The sequence below is a fragment of the Halichoerus grypus genome, chromosome 6, assembly GCF_964656455.1.
Source record: "Halichoerus grypus chromosome 6, mHalGry1.hap1.1, whole genome shotgun sequence".
Classification (NCBI taxonomy): Eukaryota; Metazoa; Chordata; class Mammalia; order Carnivora; family Phocidae; genus Halichoerus; species Halichoerus grypus.
Genome location: NC_135717.1, coordinates 111,625,176 through 111,647,027, shown reverse-complemented (window position 1 = coordinate 111,647,027; position 21,852 = coordinate 111,625,176). Strand labels below are relative to the sequence as shown.

The 21,852-nt window shown below is 36.0% G+C and overlaps 1 protein-coding gene across 4 annotated transcripts in view; it reads left to right on the top strand.

Moving 5' to 3' along the window:
- NELL2 (neural EGFL like 2) overlaps positions 1-21,380 on the top strand; it is a 324,406-nt gene extending 303,026 nt beyond the window's left edge. For all 4 annotated transcript variants that reach the window (XM_036067593.2, XM_036067591.2, XM_036067594.2 and 1 more), the window contains 4 exons: positions 7,284-7,477; positions 8,906-9,082; positions 10,576-10,800; positions 20,663-21,380. In XM_036067593.2, the coding sequence (XP_035923486.1) occupies positions 7,284-7,477; positions 8,906-9,082; positions 10,576-10,800; positions 20,663-20,713 (647 nt within the window). In that variant the 3' untranslated portion in view covers positions 20,714-21,380. The remainder of the gene's footprint in view (positions 1-7,283; positions 7,478-8,905; positions 9,083-10,575; positions 10,801-20,662) is intronic.
- Positions 21,381-21,852: the final 472 nt, after the last annotated feature.

The following is a 21,852-nucleotide window of genomic DNA, read 5'->3' as shown; positions in this document are numbered from 1 at the left end:
TTAAGCAACTGCCTTCAGCTCAAGTCATGATCCTGGAGTCCCGGGATCGAGTCCCGCATCGGGCTCCTTGCTCAGCGGGGAGTCTGCTTCTCCCTCTGACCCTCCCCCCTCTCATGCTCTCTCTCTCTATCTCATTCTCTCTCTCAAATAAATAAATAAAATCTTTAAAAAAAATAAAAAATAAAAACAAGCAAAAAGTAAAAAAAAAAGTAACTTCCCTTGATATCACCTGATTGTTCAAACATTTCCCCCATTTTTCTGCTCCCTTTTAGAACAGAACTCTTTGAAAGGGTCTTTTATATTTGTTATCTCCATTCTCTTGCTTCCAACAACACTTTAGTCCCACTGCCCCATTGAATGCTTTCCTTTCAAGATTACTAACAATTTCCATCTTGCCAAATCCACCACTCGGTTACTGTCACTTTGCTTGACAACTCAAGCATTTGAGCTAGTCGATCTTTTCTTCCTCTCAGAACAACTTTCTTCACTTGGCTTTGGGGACCACACTCTCTCCTGTCTTTCTCTTAGCCTATAGGCCTCTCCTTTCCCTCTCCAGAGGACTACATGTTCAAGCACCAGAGGGCGGTTGGCAATCTTCTCTATCCATTCTCAAACTAAATCAACCAGTTCCATAGTTTAAAATGCTATTTATATATTGCTATTTCAGACCTTTTCCCTAGTTGTAGATTCAAATATCTCGTTGCCTACTGGGTATCTAACTTGGATTTCCAAAAGACAACTCAGACTTAATGACTAAAATACAACTCTTGATCTACTCTGTAATCCCTACAGGCCCCAAAACATACTGGCCTAGACCAACATTTTGGAGTCATTGTTTCTTTCTTTGTACTTCATAGCCAATATATCAACAAGTCTCATAATTTTGTTTTCAAAATATATTCCCAGTCTTACCACTTCTCACCATGTCTATTGTTACCATGTTGGTCTAAGCCATCATTATCTTCTGTCTGGACTAGTGTCACTTTCTCCAAACTGGTCTCCCTACTTCCACCTTTGACTCCCTTAGAGTCTTTTTTTCTATAGCACTCAGAATGATTTCTTAAAATCAGAAGTAGTAAGAGCATGCTCCAATTTTGTTCCAATGCCTGGAGCCTTTCCATCTCTCTTCAGAGTAAAATCCAAACCCCAACAATGGCTTACAAGGGTCTACATGATATGGGTACTTGGCTTTCTTGCCATTTCACAAATATACCAAACTGGTATATGCTCATATTCTCATATGCTCTTCTTTTTGTTTGGAATGTCTTTCCCCACATCTTTGCATTTTTCTTTCCTATAATTCAGATTTCGTCCAAAATGGCTTCTCCTAGACTCCGAACTTAAAACAGCATCCTTCTCTGACACTCTTCATTTACCTTGCTTTACTTTTCTTCATAGAAATTATAAGTTCTCCTGAAATGATTGCATATATTATGTGTTTACTTGCTTATTATCTTCTATAGAATGTAAGCTTGAAGAGTCATAGATTTTTTGTGCTTGTCAACCACCAGTGCCTAGGACAGTGCTTGTCACACTGTAGATAATGTATTGATTTGTCCATTGAAAAAGATTGAGATGGATAAAAATTGAGATAGATAGATACATAGATACACACATAATATTTAATCAGAAGTACATTAGGAACATAACCTCTGTTAGAAGTAGATATATAGTAAGATATATAATAGATATAGTCCTATGTTAGAACTAAATATATAAAGTAGTGATCAGGACAGAATGAAAAAACATAGTTAGTGCACTCATGAGTGTTCAGAAAGTAACAAGGAAAATTAAACTAGGCATTAAAATAGCACATGATAAAGATGAAGATGGGGTACTAAAGGACTGTATGAGATGCTTATGCAAAATAGACTTTTCAAGGAAATTCTTTAAACACAGAAACAGCGGGAAATCTTTTTTTTTTTTTTAAATACAACTCTGGAAAGATGATTCTACTGTTATCGTCCATAGAATTTATAATGATTATCAGAAAAACCTACGACTTTTTCAGAAGACAATGTGCTCTGAAGGATTCCTTAAAAAAAAAAAAACAGTATTATAAAAAAAATACTAAAATGCTTCTTCTTTTTTTTTTTTTTTTTAAAGATTTTATTTATTTATTTGACAGAGAGACAGCGAGAGAGGGAACACAAGCAGGGGGAGTGGGAGAGGGAGAAGCAGGCTTCCCGCGGAGCAGGGAGCCTGATGCGGGGCTCGATCCCAGGACCCTGGGATCATGAACTGAGCCGAAGGCAGACGCTTAACGACTGAGCCACCCAGGCGCCCCTAAAATGCTTCTTCTAAACACCTATCCATTTGCTATAATTTCAGTGATTTGTAGAATTATAATATTAGTATTTAGAAGGATACAGTTTTAAGAGTATGATTATATCTGAACAGGTGCCATTTTTCTGTTGCTAAAAAAAGGCATTTCAAAGTGGACAAGGTCACAGCAGTAGGTTCACAATTACTCTGAAGACATACATAAATATATTTGGAGACATGAATAAATAACTGTGCACTGTTTCACTACTTTTCAGGCTGCAGTTGAATAATCTACAACATGCATGTTTACAAGCTGCATTCATACAAATTATATGCTGTTTTGCTCATCCATTTATCTCAGAGGTATAGATATTTAATCCCCAGATAATGTGCCTGAGTACCATTTTCCTTTTCCATGTCATCATTTCTACTATGCCTGAAAATATGTCTCTCTCTGAGAATAAAGCCTAGTATTTTTTTCACACAAGGATATTTTATTTACATTCCCCCCCCCCCCAAAGCTTTAATTTCTGGATTATTTTTAAGCTTGGTGAGGTTTTTGAACTTGTAAGACCAAAAAAATAATGTTTATAGGATAGCATCTTTACAAGCCAAATATTGTAAATTCTTAACCTAAATCAAGAAAAAGGACAAAAATGAAGTGACTCCAATTCACCTCAACAAGTAGTTCCAAGTCCCTTACGGGATTTGCCGGCATCTGCTGCATAGAAACATGAAGGAGGTGGGGCCGCCGCTCTCGGTTGGGGGAAGAGATAAGATATGTGCAACAACTGTCACACAAGATAGAGTGTAGTGACTTTCTTAATAGAGGAGAAAGCTACAAGGCTGAAAATAACAAATACTTGAGAAAAATATAAATTTAGAGCTGTTAGGAAAAAAAAGAAGAAATGATTTCCTGTTTGGGAATAAGAAAGGCTTGAGTGTCTAGCATTTGTATTAGGACTTTGAGTATGATATGATTATTAGCAAGTTGAGAAAGGGAAAGAGAGATGAACAAAAGAAGTAGCTTTCAATGCCTTTCTAAGAAGTTTGAACTTGACTCTAAAGGACTATTTCTGAGAAAGGAAATGATGAAAATATAGCTTCACCAAATCCATATTTGGGCCCAGTTCTATATTCTCAACTCCAGACCCATATATCCAACTATTTACTGGACAGCTCTACTTGGAAGCCCAGAGGAAAGTGTAATTCAACACGTCCTAAACTAACTCATGCCTTTCCTCATCCTGCCACCCACTTTCACTCCACAGCGAAATCTTGCTCTTCTTTCTCTAAATGGCATCAGCCAAATTTTCCAAGCCAGAAATCTAAACATCATTCAGGACCACTTCCTCTCCCTAATCTTTGAAGCTAACAAATCACTAAGTTGCTTTATCTTTGTTTTTTCTATTTTGGAAGATTCTCTCCCTGTCGTTTCTTTCTGTGCATCTCTCCACTGCTAACGGTCAGTACAGCAATGTGCTTACGAGCGCAGACTTTAAGCCTGACTGCTTGGATTCTTGCCTGGACTCTCTGTACCTTGCCAGACCTTGGGAAAGTTATGCAACACTTCTATGCTGCAACTTCCTGATCTATAAAATGGGGAGAATAACTGTACCCTCCAGTTGTTGTGAGGATTAAATGAATCATATGAAAGCACTTAGAATTGGGCACATACCAACCACTATGTAAGTTTTTGCTTTTGTTATATGACCATTGCTTGCCTGGACTACAGAAACAGCCTATTAATTGATCTCCTGGCTATGAATTCTAATCCACTCAAATCCCTTTTCCAAAATGAAGCAAAAGGAATCTTTCTAAAAAAAATCTGATTATGATTTTTTTTTTTGCAATTCCCTAAAATGACATTTTATTCTCTTTATGATGAAATACAGATTTCTTTTTTTTTTAAGATTTATTTATTTGAGACTGAGAGAGAGAGAATATGCAGGGGAGGAGCAGAGGAAGAGGGAGAGAGAAACTCAAGCAGACTCCACACTGAGTGTGGAACCCAATGCTAGGCTCAATCTCATGACTCATGAGATCATGACCCATGAGATTGTGACCTGAGCCGAAACCAAGAGTCAAACGTTTAACTGACTATGCCACCCAGGCGCCCCTGAAGTTCAGATTTCTTAACATGACCTTTACTTGGGCCCTGAGTACCTCTTCAGCTCACTGTCTAACTACTCTGTTCCTCTTGGACATTCAACTCATTCCTTCTAACACATCTTGCTGACTCTAAACTTTGGGCTTTCAAGTACACCCATATCTCTGCCTAGACACTCTTTACCTCCTGTAGCTTGGCCAAATCTTATTCATAGTTTAATTGCCACTAGGTGTGTATGTGGGCAGGAGAAATATCCAGAAAGAGCTACCAATGTGATAGGAAGCAAGTAAAGAAAATTTATTAGGGAGGGAGAATGAACTGCATAAATGCTGCTGCTAGATAAGTTAGATCTGAAATGAGACTTGGCCATTGGATTTAGCAACATTATTTCTTCAATAACTCACTAAAGGAGTTACCAGTATTTTTAAAGTTGGAATTTTTATATATCATAGTAGGTTTTTCAAAGCAGAATATACACTCCTTGTATATATTTAATTTAGGAATTTTACATTATAATAAAACTATATGTAACAATGAATTCCAAAACTCTGTACTACCATTCAATTGAGAATAGTCTCTGCATTGGGAAACCAGTGTAGATAACAAGCGGGGAGTGGGGGGGCGGGAGGTGAGGGGGGGGGAGATGAATTCAAATTAATTCAAATCCCATTGTATAACAAAAGGTAATCATTGGTTCATAATGATTTTCTGCCTACACGTTTCTCCAGGTATGACAAGTACATATCAACCATTGTTGTAAGTAACTTATTACTCTAATTCTTTATTGTAAACGTACTTGATTTCAGAGCACGTGTTCCTTTTGTGGCTGGACACCTCTTCTTTGTCTTCTGCAGCAAATCCAAGGATTGTCTCTGCCTTTAAAATGCATTACCTGACAGCAGAGCTTTTATTTTAAATGTCAAGCAAAATGAAATGATTGTAAAAATCCAGTCATTGCCATTAACGGAATAATATTTGTATAGTGGATATTTAAAGGGTTATGTAGTAAGAAATATTTGTACAGTTTGTGGTCAAAGAGACCAAATAACTATGGTTAATGTTTTTCCTGTTTATTATAGTTCCTAATTATAATAATATTTAATAGGAAATGAAGATCAAGTCATCAATATACTTTATTATTCTGAGTAGATTAAATATAGAGCTATTTTATAAAATTTTATAAAATTTCACTTCTTGCTCCTCTTTCTCTAAATAGCATCAGCCAAATTTCTCTGACCTGAACAAATATATCTATTTATATATAATTGTTATAAATATATATAATTTATATATATATATATCAATGTTTAAAAATGTGAAATATATCCTCATGCTCGCTAACAGTTCTGCTTTTGATCATACTCTATAATTATAAACTGTATTATCCTTGACAAATCAGGCTATGATAATGTGTTCACTATAGTTATAACAAAAATCTTTCAGCCATTGTGTCAATTCATTGGTTTTGTTGAGGTGTAATTGATCAAAATGAAGGCAAATAGAGAGAAATATATCATATGGCTCATTTTAATATTTAAGAATTTAAATATGGCTAAAATATAACCTTGACTAGGCCATGTCTTCTATAATGTTGAAACCAAACCATTTAAGAAACGTTATCTACTAAAGTCTATCTTTAAAATTTTCTAAGAAAATCATGGGACGCCTGGGTGGCTCAGTCGTTAAGCGTCTGCCTTCAGCTCAGGTCATGATCTCAGGGTCCTGGGATCGAGCCCCACATTGGGCTCCCTGCTCCGCTGAAAGCCTGCTTCTCCCTCTCCCACTCCCCCTGCTTGTGTTCCTGCTCTCGCTATCTCTCACTCTGTCAAATAAATAAATAAATAAACTCTTTAAAAAATAATAAAATTTTCTAAGAAAATCAGTATACAGTTCCCCTGGTGAAAAGCTATCCATTCCATCTTCTCTCTAACCCACTTCTTCTGCTGTGGTTTAATTCTTTCTTTCTTGACCTTTACTCAGAGGAAACAGATGAAGTAGGAGATAACTGCTTACTGCCACTCATACAATATCCCTGAAATGTATTTGGGCTTGTGACCTTTAAATTATGGGGCTAAATAAAATGAATCACATCTCTTCTTACGGACCTGATCTGTGGGTCAAGATATGTTTTCTTTTCATCTGTATGAAAATGCTGTAGGCTGTGATTGCCATGGACTAGGTGAGGTCAGGTGAGGAATGGGTCCTTGACAGTTGAGTCAGGCAGGAGCCAAAATGATCGTCTGAAATGGAAAAGTTAAGAAGTGGGAGATGATTTGTGAGCGAGATGGTAATTGCTGGTGGTCACTTGCCCTCTGTGGCGGGGCGGGGGGGTGGGGGGCAGTGTGTGAGGACAGTACAAAAATGCCTGACTATGGGAAGAACGCCCTCACCTGGGCGAAACCCTGGGAGGAACTTACACAGGGGTGACAGGTGGATGCTTGAAGCTGAATAAAAATGCCTCGGAGGCCCCATGCCATTTCATCTCCCACTAAGAAAGGATTTGGGGTAAGCACCATTTTAACATTTGAGGATGATTTTCCCAATAAAAATTCATAGGCACTTTTAGGATTTCAACTGCCACTGCTTTTTGTTTGATAGATTGAGTTCTCTTCTTACTTTCAAAAAATATAAGTGTTCCATAAAGCCTAATGGTATTTACAGAGATACAAAAGTGGAGAATCTAACCAAGGTTATCTGGTGTTTGAAGTCAAGCATGATAATGTTTTCCTGTGAAATCCCTGGATCATTAACATTGCTTTAGTCAGCATTTAATAGGAAATGCATGCCAGTAAGATGAAAATTAATTTACAGTTGAATGCTTTGTGTTAGGAGACAACTTGCCTGATTGCAGTTGTTTGAAACCGAGCATATCCTAAGCACATTGCCGGCTGCCTTTTCTTGGCTGTAGATATCGATGAGTGTGGGACCGGGAGGCATAGCTGTGCCAATGATACCATTTGCTTTAACTTGGATGGTGGATATGATTGCCGATGTCCTCATGGAAAGAACTGCACAGGGGACTGCATCCATGACGCAAAAATTAAGCACAATGGTCAGATTTGGGTGTTGGAAAATGACCGGTGCTCTGTGTGTTCATGTCAGGTTGGTATAAATAAAACACTTTAATCATTTTTATTGGGGTGTAATTTGCATATGTTTTAAATGTACAGCTTGATGAGCTTAGACAAATGGCATGCATCTACTTAATCACTATCACAGTTAGCGTAAAAGGACATTTTCATCTGCTCGTAATGTTGTCTCTGTCCTTTCGTAGGTAGTCCCATACCGTCAGCCTGAAGGAAAACACTGATTTGGGTCACTGTAGGTTAGATTTGTATTTTCTAGAGCCTTCTATAGTAGGTAGTACATATAGTACATACTTTTTTTTTTTTTTTTTTGGTCTGGCTTCTTTCTCTCAGCATTATGTTTTCAGCATTCATTTATATTAATTACATATGTCAGTAACCCATTCCTTTTTATTGCTGAATAGTATTCCATCCTATGGAAATGCCACAATGCGTTTATCTGCACATGTTGATAAAACTTTGCTGCTAACTATGCTAGTGCTTCCATAGTAACAATATCATATTTGAGTGAATGCATAAACAAAGCCAGAATGGACATACTTTGGCCTACAAGTGAAAACGATCTATTTAGACTGTGTTTCAAAGGGATGTTCCACTTTATTTACCCAGTCGATGATAGAGACTTAATTTATAGTTAGATAAATAACACTCTGTATGAAGGGCTCAATTATTATGAAAGAAATTGAAAACAGTTTGTATACAAACTTAAGGTCTAATATATTCCATAAACTCAACAAGACTATTTTTTTATTATGTTATGTTAATCACCATACATTACATCATTAGTTTTTGATGCAGTGTTCCATGATTCATTGTTTGTGCATAACACCCAGTGCTCCATGCAGTACGTGCCCTCTTTAATACCCATCACCAGGCTAACCCATCTCCCCACCCCCCTCCCCTCTAGAACCCTCAGTTTGTTTCTCAGAGTCCATAGTCTCTCATGGTTCGTCTCCCCCTCCGATTTCCTCCCCTTCATTCTTCCCCTCCTGCTATCTTCTTCTTCTTCTTCTTTTTTTTAACATATAATATATTATTTGTTTCAGAGGTACAGGTCTGTGATTCATCAGTCTTACACAATTCACAGTGCCCACCATAGCACATACCCTCCCCAGCTTGTTGACTATTAAATATAAATGCACATGCCCTCACATAAAACAAAATTTAGGTAGTATTCTAATTACTATACTAATAAACAAGTGCATGTATATTTACATGTACATTACCCACATTCATATATACATAAGGGTGTGTAGTGGTTATTTCATACCGGTCATTTCTGAAAATTTGCTGGTCAAGCAGCGTTTGGAAAGGAAATTGGAAGTTCTCCAGCTTGGGTAATTTCTGTGTGTTAGCTACAAAATGTAACTCTAAAGCTTTTACATTGATGTAGTATATTGAGAAAGGGAGGCTTTTGGTAACTGCTTTCTTCTTTCTCATACAGAATGGATTCGTAATGTGTCGTCGGATGGTCTGTGACTGCGAGAATCCCACGGTTGATCTTTTTTGCTGCCCTGAATGTGACCCAAGGCTTAGCAGTCAGTGCCTCCATCAAAATGGGGAAACCTTATACAATAGCGGTGACACCTGGGTCCAGAACTGCCAGCAGTGTCGCTGTTTGGTAAGTTTAGCTACCGGAAGTGCGCGGGAAGTTCCGGCCCAGAATCTGACGAGGGAGACAGCCTTGCCCTCCCACGTCCGCCAGTTCTCAGCGCCTCCCTGGCCGTGGCGCTGGTGTTGCAGAAAGTGAGCCCGGTTAGGGTGACCAGATGGCGGGCACGCGGTCAGGACCGGGAAGGCACGTCGGGTAAATGTCGGACGGCGTGTCGTGCGCGTCTTTCCAGAGCCCCGAAGAACAACAGACTCTCCTGGCATCCGCAATCCCGTTCAGCTTAGGTTTACTCACACACCATTATAAGCAGAACAGCATTTGTGAAAAATGTAATTTTTTTGTCCAAGTAGAACTTTCGTTAATCCATTTCTATCGGTCATGCTCAGACTTAAAAAAACAGAAACAAAAACCAAAAACGACACTTTTTTCTCCTTCTAAATATTTTTACCATCAATACTATTCTAGTGGGCACCCTGTTTTACACATGGTATGGATTTGCAATAAATACTTATTAGAATATTAGAGTTGAATGTATATATTTACAAAACTTCTACTGGAAACAATAGGAAAAAAGAAAATAAAGGCTTGATCAGGAAAACACCAATCTTTTCTCATTTGAGCAAGCTTCTTGATTCTTTTGAGGAGTGTAAATGAAAAGGAAAATTGGTCTATGTGTCTTTATAGAAGAAAGTTTCCCAGATGCTACTTTTAAAGTCATGGCTAGTTTCCTTTCTATTTGTGTGAGGATATTTTTAAGGTAATGCTTTTTTGTTGCTTCCTTTTTATACTTTAAACCCAAAAATCAATTGAAAGAACAAGGTCAGTTTCTGTGCCTGAAGGCTGCTTTCATCTCCAAGACCATGAGATTCTGAATTATGAAGAAAATAGGAGACAGATGGGAGCTAAATTTTAAAAAGATCCAATTCACACAATTTTCCCATGTGGAATAGAGAAGCCTGAAATCAGCTAGTTGGTTTTTTTTTTTTTTTCCCTCCAAAATCCCTAACCTGAGAAACATATAAATGAACAAAGAAAACCTGCCAAATTCCCTTCATATTCCAGTTGATTTTCTTGTAAATGGACAAAACTTTCTTTATACAGAAGGGAATAAATGAGAAGGTAGGGGGGAAATAATCAAAAGAATGAAAAAAGCACCTAATATGCAAAAATTTAAGTAAAACGTTCTTCCATAGTAAATAATTCTTCTGTCAGGGAAAAGATAAGAGCATGCAAATTTGATTGTTTTAAGGGAAAGGGTTTTGCTTTTGTTCATTGTTCTTGTTTAATCCTTGAACGCTCTTAAAATCCAGCTGCAGTATAGACCTCAGCACTCTGATAGGACTTTTGTAGATTCCCTGCAAGATTCATGGCTTTGAAGGTGTGAGTATAAATATCCATCAAATAAACTGAGTATTCAGTAAACACTGTGCTCCCTACACTGTGCCTCCCTCCACGCCCTCACTTGCTTTCTCCCTGCCCTGGTGCATCTGCTTTCCTTACAGCAAGGGGAAGTTGACTGTTGGCCTCTGCCTTGCCCAGAAGTGGAATGTGAATTCAGTGTCCTCCCAGAGAATGAGTGCTGCCGGCGCTGTGTCACTGACCCTTGCCAGGCCGACACCATTCGTAATGACATCACCAAAACTTGCCTGGATGAGATGAACGTGGTTCGCTTCACTGGGTCCTCTTGGATCAAACACGGCACCGAGTGTACTCTCTGCCAGTGCAAGGTAAAGCCTATTAAATTCAAGTAGGGAACACTTGGCCAACTGTACCCAGGGCTCATTCATATTAATGTGCTTAACCTAGGCCAATGGGAAGCATTTTTTTTTTCCTATTTATTGTTGAAACAGAGGTGGGAGGAGGGCCACTCAGCTTTATTAGTGCCAAGGCTGCCTGCGCCTCCTCAAAGCATATTCAGGGAGAAGGAAGTGCATGATCAGAAACCAGAATGATCAGTTATTTATGTCACCAGAACAGAAAGAACCTACTTAAATTGCCCTAAAGTATCTAACTGTACACATCTTTAAAAAAAAAAAAGAAACTACAACACAAACTTCATGTTTCTTCTTTCATGATGGGAATTATTTTATTGATTTTTATCTGGTCCTTTTATGAGGTCTGTAAGATATATCGACAAGTAAATATATTACATTTTCCAAAGTGAAAATCAATATGGAAAAAATGGGCATATTTCTTGGTTTGTTGTGGTCAGTTACATTGGGTTGAAAAATTTAAGATCTGTTGTTTATTTTATTCCTACAGTTGGAGAAAAATCATTATAAAGATTTTTCTTCTTATTCCCATAGGAAAATAGAGCGTGTGTCTTTTACTTCAATGAGAACAAAAATACAGATAATGTAGACTATATGTAGAGTTCATACATACTGGCAAAGTTGAAAGCATTCTACTTGATTACTGTTCCTACAAATGTTGATTTAGTGGTCATTGTATTTCATAGTCATAATTTTTGAATCAACACTAAAACTAAGTAAATAAACTGAAGGCTTAATAACAACAACACAGGAAAGCAAAGATTCAGATTTTTTCCAACATAGCACAGCTAGATATCTCTAACTCTCTTTTTGTAAGTGCACAGTTCCATTAATTTTTTTTCAGTAGAGCAATTTAATTCAGATTCACTTAGCACAAATTCTTACTAGAGTGGCTTGACATAACAGGACAAAGAAATATAAAATGCTTTAAGCTTTGAGATACTATTATCTATTTCAAACCGAAATTTTTGTCTCTTTCAATCAATGTAATTTTTGTCAATCAAGCAAAGCTTTTTGGGTGAACATTTAATGCATTTTCTGAAAATGCATTAGCAAATTTGAAAGTTACTACTCCTACTACTCCTACTACTAAAAGTGACTAATGTATATGCAGTATTGCTTTAATATACATTTAATATGAGTGCACATAGCAGTGCATATCTAGAAACTTCAGCATTAATGACCAACAGGGAAATAGTTTCTGACATTTAATTACCAATTAAAGTTAAATCCCTTTACGCTCTTTTTTTTTTTTAATATTTTATAAGTAATCTCTACACCCAAAATGCAGCTCGAACTCACAACCCTGAGATCAAAAGTCACATGATCCACCAACTGAGCCAGCCAGGCACCCCATATACACTCTTAATCTAAGATTATTGTTCTGAGAAGTGACAGCAAAAATATATAGGAAGTGATAGGATGAAAAACACACAAATATGGCTCACACAGATATTTCCAATAAAAAAATGCATTCAGTAATAGAAAAACATGAGAGTGTTTTCTGGGGTGAAGAGCATGAGTATGATTGTCATTTACTGCCTTATAAACAAATAGGATTTTTTGCCTCATGATAGAAATGTATTCCAGAAAGTGTATTTTAGAGTTAAATTCATTTTTTGTCAGATAAGTGCTGATTCTCAGAAGTTACTGTTTGATGCTATTTCCCTTTTCCCTTCTTATTAAATATGAGTTATAAAAATATGTGCTACTTTACCAAATTTATCCCAAATACACATTTTATTATATTTATTTTGTGTTATTTAAAAAATAAAATGGATGCAAAACAGGCTACAGATATTCCATTGGAGGTGAGCATTTTCCACAATTTGGTGCTTTCAGAGCACAATTTTTACTTCTTATCTCCCTGTCCTACTCTCCTATGAATTACTCATTCTAGTCAATAAACACATTGTGCTGGGTATTATGCTAGTACCAGGAGTGTAATGATAAGCAAAACAGATAAAACTGTTTCTGGAAATTATTACCTAGCACCTTGTTATCTAGAGCTATGCTGTCCAATATGGTAGTCAGTAGCCACATGTGGCTATTTAAATTAATTAAAATTAAATAAAATTAAAACTTCAGTTTCTCAGTCACCCTGGCCACATTTTAATTGCTCAATAGCTACATGTGGCTAGTGGCTGTCATATTAGACAGAACATATAAAGAACATTTCTCTCATCACAGAATGTTCTGCTGGACAGCACTAGAGGTGAAGAATGCAGTGCATAGAATCAGGCCACCTGGATTCAAAGCCTGGCCAGCCATACTAGCAATGTGACCTCAAGGGATGTCCATTAATCTCTCTCAGTTTGCTCAGTTTGCTCACCTGAAAAATAAGAATAAAAATAGTACCTAACTAGGAATAATTTTAGTACCTGCATGAGAGGGTTGCTATAAGAATTAAGTGAGAAGATCCATAAAAAAGTTTCCTACACATTTCATGCACATTCAGAGTAAACACCAATATTGGCTATTATTATTGTTAATAATACAGTAAGTAGATATTAAGTCATGAAACAGATAAGACAACATTCTAGACTGTGATGGATGCTCTGAAGGAAAGGAGCACTGTGCTAAAAGACCATATAACATGTGCACCAGTTATCTCCTGAGCAAATGACATTGAAGATAAGATCTGAGGAATTAGGAATTAGCGGGGGGGGGGGGGGGGGGGTGTTAAAGATGTCTTTTTAAGGATGTCTTCAGATTTAATTTGCTTAGGTTAAAAAAAAATGTTCTTCCATTCAAAGGTTAAACTCTTGAGTCAAAAATGGATTACTAAGATTGTCTCTCCTAAGTCTAAAAGAGACAATGAACCCTTTGATGGGTCAGAGTGCTTTTAGGCAGTTATGCTTTGAGCTTCCAACAATAACTAGGATGTGCCCAGTTGAGAAATGAATACGAAGGGAGGAGGGATAGAAGGTCATTTCCTTTAATAAATAATTACCAAACAGACCATTTGGAAATTGGAAGCCAGGGGGCTACTTTTAATTCCTTGGGAGACTCTAGATGTAATACTGAAATAATTGAGGTATGAAGAAAATTAGAGTTTTAAGGATGAAGCTCCTAACTTCCTAAACTTTACCCTCATCTATCAGGAACAGCAGACTTAAAGTTTTGAAAGCAGATTTCTGTACTAACATTAGAATAGAACTAGATCTATCTATGGAAACAAATGCCCCATCAATGAGGACATTAAAATGAAGACTTTCGTGTATGATTGGGAGAGATTTTCAGATCAATAAAGGAAGAAAGGATTATTTTATATATATTGGAATGGCTGGGCAGCAATTTGAGGGAAGTAATTTTATATGCTATCATATATCAAAACAAATTCTACATGGAAGAAATGTTAGATACTAAAAGTAAAAAGATGTAATCAAATGTTAATCAACATTCTAGAAGGGAGATGTCTATTCTAACTTAAAAGTGATAAAGTATTCCTCAAAGAAAATTTAGAGCTTCTATAGATAAACAAAATTTACAAAATGAGAAGTCACAACTAGAGACTGGAAAGATATTCTTCCAGAAGATATGCTTTGTTAAATTAAAAAACATATAAAAATTAACAAGAAAAAACAATATTTCCCCCATAAATAAATCAGCAAAGAATGAATAAACAATTCGCTAAAAAATGCAGCTATTAAAAAGAGGAAATTATTCAACTTTTAAATAATTAAAACTCTAATGTAAACTAACATAATGAATTATTATTTTCACATACCACAGTAAAAAAAAACAACTCACAATAATTTCCAGTGCTGACAGAGATGTACTTATGAATTGTTAATGACATTAAAAAACACGTGTCAACATGCCACAATACACCTCTTTGCCTACTCCCCATCCCAACTCAAATATCTTTTGTCCTATTAACCCCAGGTCTGAGAATATAACCTCAAGAAATATTCTAAAATATATGCATGACAATATTCACCTCAATATTATTTGTCATATAAAATCAAGGAAGAAACCAAGGTGTCCAAAAATAGAAAAATAGTTAAATATGTTCTAGTAACTCTATGATGCAATATATATTATACTATAATTATGTAATATATATATAATTATATGATTATATTACTCAGCCATTGGAAAAAATGGCTTAAAATAAAACCTAAGCTAAAAATATAATATGTAATTACATTTACACTTTAATTGCAAGAAGGTTGAAAATAAAAGAGTATGAAAATGAATTCTATAAAGTCATACTAAAATACTGATGGTAGTGGGATGTTTAAAAATATATTAATTATTTATATATACATCTATTTATAATCTATATAATTTGTAAACAGATTAATATATTAATTATACAGTAAATGATTAATAAATGAATAAAAACTAAATTTACTGAATCTAAATAACATTAAAATATATTATACATGTATTATATATAAATATATTAACTGAAAATTAAAAGCAAGCTGTCTTTTTTTTTTTTTAAAGATTTTATTTATTTATTTGACAGAGAGACACAGCAAGAGAGGGAACACAAGCAGGGGGAGTAGGAGAGGGAGAAGCAGGCTTCCCGTGGAGCAGGGAGCCCGTTGCGGGGCTCAATCCCAGGACCCTGGGATCATGACCTGAGCCGAAGGCAGACGCTTAACAACTGAGCCACCCAGGCGCCCCAAAGCCAGCTATCTTCTAATCTTGATTTGAGTTTAGCACAAAAATAGTGACAATGACTTTTTTTAAACTTTTTAAAAATATAGAATAAATGTAGTCAGAAATAACAGGGTGTTAAGGAAACTGACTTTGTACTATGTAAAAATAACTAGTTTTATTCATTGTAATAGTAGGTTGTTACTATTCCTAGTAATCAGACTAAGTTTCAGTGGATCACCTTTTATTTTAGTTTTTATCAAGGTAATATTAACTATAGTGAAATGCATAGTTATTATATATATAATTTGATGAGTCTTACAAATCAAAATATAGAATATTTCCAATACTTGAGTAAGTACCTTTTTTTCCCCTTCCAGGCAATACCAACTTACCATAGCAAACTTCAATTTGATTTCATTGTAGTAGATTTTTTTTGCCTTTTAAAAATTTCATATAAATGGAATCGCCCAGGATGTACTCTTTTATGTCTTCTGGTAAATTAACCATTTTATCATTATGTAATGCCCTCCTTTTCTCTAGCAAGCCTTCTAGACTCGAAGTCAATTTTTTTCAGATATTCATTTTGTTTTGACCCATCTACTTTCAACCCATCTATGGTTTTATATTTAAACTGTATTTTTTATAGATAATGTATACTTCGTTCTTATTTTGTTGTCCAGTATGACAATCTTTGTCTTTTAATGAAATGTTTAGTCTGTTTACATATAATGTAATTTTTTGGCATTGGTGGATATAGGGCTACCATTTTGCCATTTGTTTTATTTTTGTCCTATCCATTTTCCATATTCCTATTCCTCCATTTCTTCCTTCTTTTTGTTTATTAACTTTTTATATTATTTAAATTTAATTGTTCTTTTGAACTTTTAACTATAGCCTTTTATATTATTATTTTAGTTGCTGATCTAGAGATTACAATCTATAGCATTCATTTATTAGAGTAGAATAAGACTTAATATTATACTACTTCACATAAAATATAAGAACTACAACATAATAGAATTCCATCCCCCTTAGCCTTTGAGCTATAATAAATAATCATATATTTTTGTAACTCAGTAAGCTATAAACCCTAAAATTCCTTATTATTTTTGCTTTAGTCAGCCAAATATCTCTTAAGGAAGTTAAGGGAAGAAGAAATGCTATATTTCATACTTATCCACATATTTGCCATTTCTAGTGTTCATTTCTTCTCACATATTTGAGTCTCCATCTGGTGTCACTTTCCTTCAGTTTTAACTTCCCTTAGCATTTTCCATATTATAGATCATTGGTTAATAGATCTAACTTCCATTTATCTGAAATTATCTTTATTTTTAGGGATATTTTTATTAAATATAGCATTCTGGATTCACAGATTTGTTCCCAGGACTTTAAGGGTGATACTCTATTGTTTTCACGTGTCCATCATTTCTAATGAGGATTCAGCTATCATTTGTATTTTTGTTCCCCTGTATAAAATATGTCTTTTCCCCCCTGTTTCCTTTCACAATTCTCTAGCTTTGATTTTTAGAAGTTTGACTGTGATATACTTAGATGTGATATTTTATGTGACTTTATTCTTTGGTGTTTGCTGGGCTTTTTAAGTATCTAAGCTGGTAGGTTTTTTTGGTTTTGGGGTTTTTTTTTTTTTTTTTTTCAAGAAATTTGAGAAAATTTTGACCATGGTTTCTTCAAATTTTTTCAAATATTTTCTCTGCAATTTTCTCCATCCTATTCTTCTGGGACTATGATTACTCATATGTTATATGGCTTAATACTATCCTGAAGGTCAGTGAAGCTCTATTTTTATATCAGTCTTTTTTCTCTTTGTTTTAGATTGGATAATTTCTATTTTTTTGTTATAAATTTACTGACTGTTCCTTCTGTCATGTTATCTGCTGTTAAACCTATTCAATGAGTTTTTCACTTCAAATACTGGAAATTTGGACTCCAAAATTTCCATTTAATTGTATTTATAGTTTTATTTATCTGTTGAGGAGCGCCTGGTGGCTCCGTCGTTAAGCGTCTGCCTTCGGTTCAAGTCATGATCCCAGGGTCCTGGGATCGAGCCCTGCATCGGGCTCCCTGCTTGGCAGGAAGCCTGCTTCTCCCTCTCTCACTCCCCCTGCTTGTGTTCCTGCTCTCGCTATCTCTCTGTGAAATAAATAAATAAAATCTTAAAAAAAAAAAAAAAAGAATATTTATCTGTTGAGATTTACCATCTTTTTTTTTTTTTTTTTTTTTTTTTACTTCAAACATATTTAAAATAGATACTTTCCAGTCCTTGTCTGCTAATTATTCCATCTGGATTGTTTTTGAGTCATTTCTATTCACTACTTTTTCTCTTGATTAAAAGTCACATTTTCTTGTCTTTCTTCATGATATCTAATATTTTTATGGTTTATTGGATACTATGGATGATATATGGCATAGATCATATGTTCTGTTAGCTTTCTCTGAAGACTGTTCTAGCAGTTTGCAAATTTCTGGCCTATTACCTTGCACTTAAGAAAGCTTCACTTTACTCTGGTTAGGTGGGTCTATTCCAGATTTACCCTTAGTTCTAGGGTGAGTCTCTTAATCTTGAGACATTGTTTTTACTCCTAATCATGGCCCTTTGGGGCTTTCAATGAAAAGCCTGAATTTTTTTTTATCAATCCTTCCTAACTTGGAAGGACACAGATTTTGAACACTGCTACCCACAGTAAGCAACATTTGAAATCTCTGCCCAGATCTTGCGACTTTCAAGCTGTAACTCATTATCTCTTTAGTCTCTTCTGTATTTCAAAGACCAGCCAAGGATTTGAGGGGAGTTTATATGCTGACTCACTCCCTCCTTTGTAGGTATTTCTTCCTGAATTTACAACCACTCTGGCAGCCCTAAAAGTTGTCCTCTGACATCTGAGGCCTATCAGATTGTGTCTTTATGCCTGAGTTGTAGTTAGCCTAAGCTGCAGAGACTACAAAGTGCCCTAAGGGGAAATGCAAAGGAAAAATAAATCTCACACAACACATTTCCCTTCTTTCACAGATTGAAACCTTTCCAGTGTCCGCCTGCTTTTGGTCACTATCTGTTGCTTTCAAATAGTTATTTTTTTCTATTTTTGTCCAGACCCTTTATAGTAATCTGCGGGGAAGGTTAGTTTTATATAAGCAACTATGCCATTACTGAAACTGGAACTCCAATAGGATATTTTATTATTCATTCTTGTATGAACTATGTTTCCCTAATTGAGGAGTTTCCACTGGTATATGATTTATAGAGCATTTATCTTATTGTAACAGAAAATATGAATATGGAATAAGAAAAACATTCCTGGAAGATTTTGGAAAACATTCCTGGAAGATTTTGGAAAATCCCTTCCTAAAACATACTCATAGGAACCATAATAATGATTTTTCTACCCATAAGGTTCTAATGCTAGCTTCACATACTCAATGGCAGAAAGCTCCAGAAATTCCCTCACTTTCTGCTCAAAAGCCATACAATTTGAGGAACTGATACTCTCAGGAACTGGTATATCCCTTACGTCAGTGGGTGCCTGGACTGGGAAAGATGATGTAATGGTTATGGGTAGAAAACCTGCCTCTGAGCATGATGACAAAGCTTTAAAATGCCACTGGAGATCCAAGAGATGTTGAGACTTCCTCTCATTGTCAGAATAAGAGCTCTGCTTCATAAAAATTAAGAACAGAAGAGTATTGGCTTAAATTGATAATACTCTTCTTGGAAATGGACTAGTTTTCCCCTCATTTGGTATACTTCAAAAAAGTTTAAAGTATCAAAATCTTTTGTCTTATAGAACAGACACTTTTGATTTTATCATAAAAGTATAATATATTTTTAAAGCATCTAAAGTCACTTATCTGAGAGGAAATATCAAATAGAGGATGGTTTTTAGTCAGACTAACCTGAATTTTAATTCCTGCTGTACCATTGTTAGCTGTGTGATTTTGGACATGATATTTAAGCTTTCTGATCTTCAGTATCTGAATCTAGGAAGCATGAATATTAATAGTGACCCACTGAGAATGCTGTAAGGTTGAAATCTGATAATGTATTTAAAGTGCCGAGCAAAGTGTTTGACACGGAGTATGCGCTCAAGAAGTAGGGTATTATCATCTTATGATTGTAGTCACAATATTAACATAATCATCATTATTAGTTAGCTGGTTGAAGAAAGTAAGAGTGCAAGGAATCAAAAGAGTAAGATATTAATTTTTTTGTAATGCACTGTATTATTTTGGTATTTTATTCGAAAAACTAATTATGTGTATCTGGCCCTTCCCTGCTATTTTTCCTACTTTATCTCTACACTGTTTTTTTCACCAACTCAAAATTCTCACCCAGACCTTGTTTCAGCTTCCTAACTAAACAAAACTACTTTCACTTCAAAGCCTTTACTCATTCTGTTCCCTGTGCTTTTGGCCAACCTTTTCACATTGCCTTCAGGTCTTGGTTTAAATATCACTTCTACAGAGAAGTCCACCCTGACCACCTAATCTAAGTAGCCAGTCTTTTCTTTATTATTTTTAAAAGATTTTATTTATTTATTTATTTGAGAGAGAGAGAGAGGGAGGGAGGGGGGAAGAGAGAGAGAGCATGAGCAGGGGGAGGGACAGAGGGAGAAGCAGACTCCCTGCTGAGCAGGGAGCCCGATGCGGGGCTCAATCCCAGGACCCTGGGATCATGACCGAGACAAAGGCAGAAGCTTAACTGACTGAGCCGCCCAGGTGCCCCAGCCAGTCTTTTATTAGTATCCTGACACCACCTAGTTTATTTCTTTTCTAGCACTTTTCACAATTTTTGATAATATGTTTGCTTGGTATTTATTAGTTTTCTGCCCCCCCCAAACTGTAACCCCTGCCCTATGAGGGTAGTAACCATTCTGCTTCTTCATCCATATACCTAAGGCTTAATATACTCAATACATATTTTGTGGATGAATAATTAAGAGAACAAATGTGATCTAAGAAGGTGCCATGTGGTAAATAAAGCTAGTCGCTGATTTGCCACAAATAACTGGGCATAATTGGTTCTGCAGTAGCAGAGACGTGAGAAGTGACTGGGAGGTTGAATTTGCTGGGGTGCATAAATAACAAGCCCCAGTTAGATTTACGTGCACCAATCAATAAGTGTGAGTGTTTACTAATGGCTTAACAGCTTATACCATCCTTTTCTTTCCTCTTTTTTCTTCTCTAGAATGGCCACATCTGTTGCTCAGTGGATCCACAGTGCCTTCAGGAACTGTGAAGTTAACTGTCTCACGGGAGATTTCTGTTTAAAGAATGTTCTTTCATTAAAAAGACCAAAAAAAAAAAAAGTTAAAACTTAAAGTGGATGATTTGTGGGCAGCTAAGTGCAGCTTTGTTAATAGCTGAGTGAACATTCAATTATGAAATTTGTGAAGCTTGAGAAAATCACTAAAGGAAAATTCTTGGGGCAAAACGAGACCAGAATTCTGCTTCTACTGTGTCTGACATCACCGTGGTAGAAGAATGGGTGTAGAATACACACCATGACATCATGACCCCTGGATATAAAGCCTGAGCCCATCAGAGCTTTGAAAGCCTCTAGCTTCACTGGTGCAGAAAATTTTTCTCTAGATCAGAATCTTCACGAATCAGTTAGGTTCCTCACTGCAAAAAAAATAAAATGCAACGCAGTGAATGAATTATATTTTCAGAAGCAAAGCAAAGAAGTTATAACGTATTATGTACAGTATACACTCTGCAAAGAAATCTGAAACAAGTTATTGTAATGATAAAAATAATGCACAGGCATGGTTACTTAATATTTTCTAACAGGAAAAGTCATCCCTATTTCCTTGTTTTACTGCACTTAATATTATTTGGTTGGATTTGTTCAGTATAAGCTCGTTCTTGTGCAAAATTAAATAAATATTTCTCTTACCTTATAACGTGTCCGAGTGAGTGTCTTGTTTACATGTATTCCTTTTCCCACAGATGCCTCAGCATACAAACTGCTTCCTAGTTCTGCTGATGAAAAACTCCCACCATGCTATTTCCAAATTGAAAGGTGATTTTCACTAAATTATATATCTAAGTGGGGAGTGTGATGCATACTTTCATTCTGCCTCTCGAGATCCTCTCAATTACCTTTTCTACCCTGTCTGTATCCTGGGAACTGATCTATATAGACCACATTAATGGGTTCCCTTGTCCTTTGGATTCTGGCTTGGTTTTACCAGTGGGGACTGCTGGCAAGATGTCAGGAAGAGTTAAATTTGGGGTTTTTATTCTGCTGGCTCCCTTCCTGCCAGATCACGACCATGATTAGTGGTGTCACCTCACTGAAGGCTCCATCTCCTGACACATGGTCCCCTATGGTTAGCTACCCTCTCCAAGTTCTGATACCTTCTTCTGTTTGCT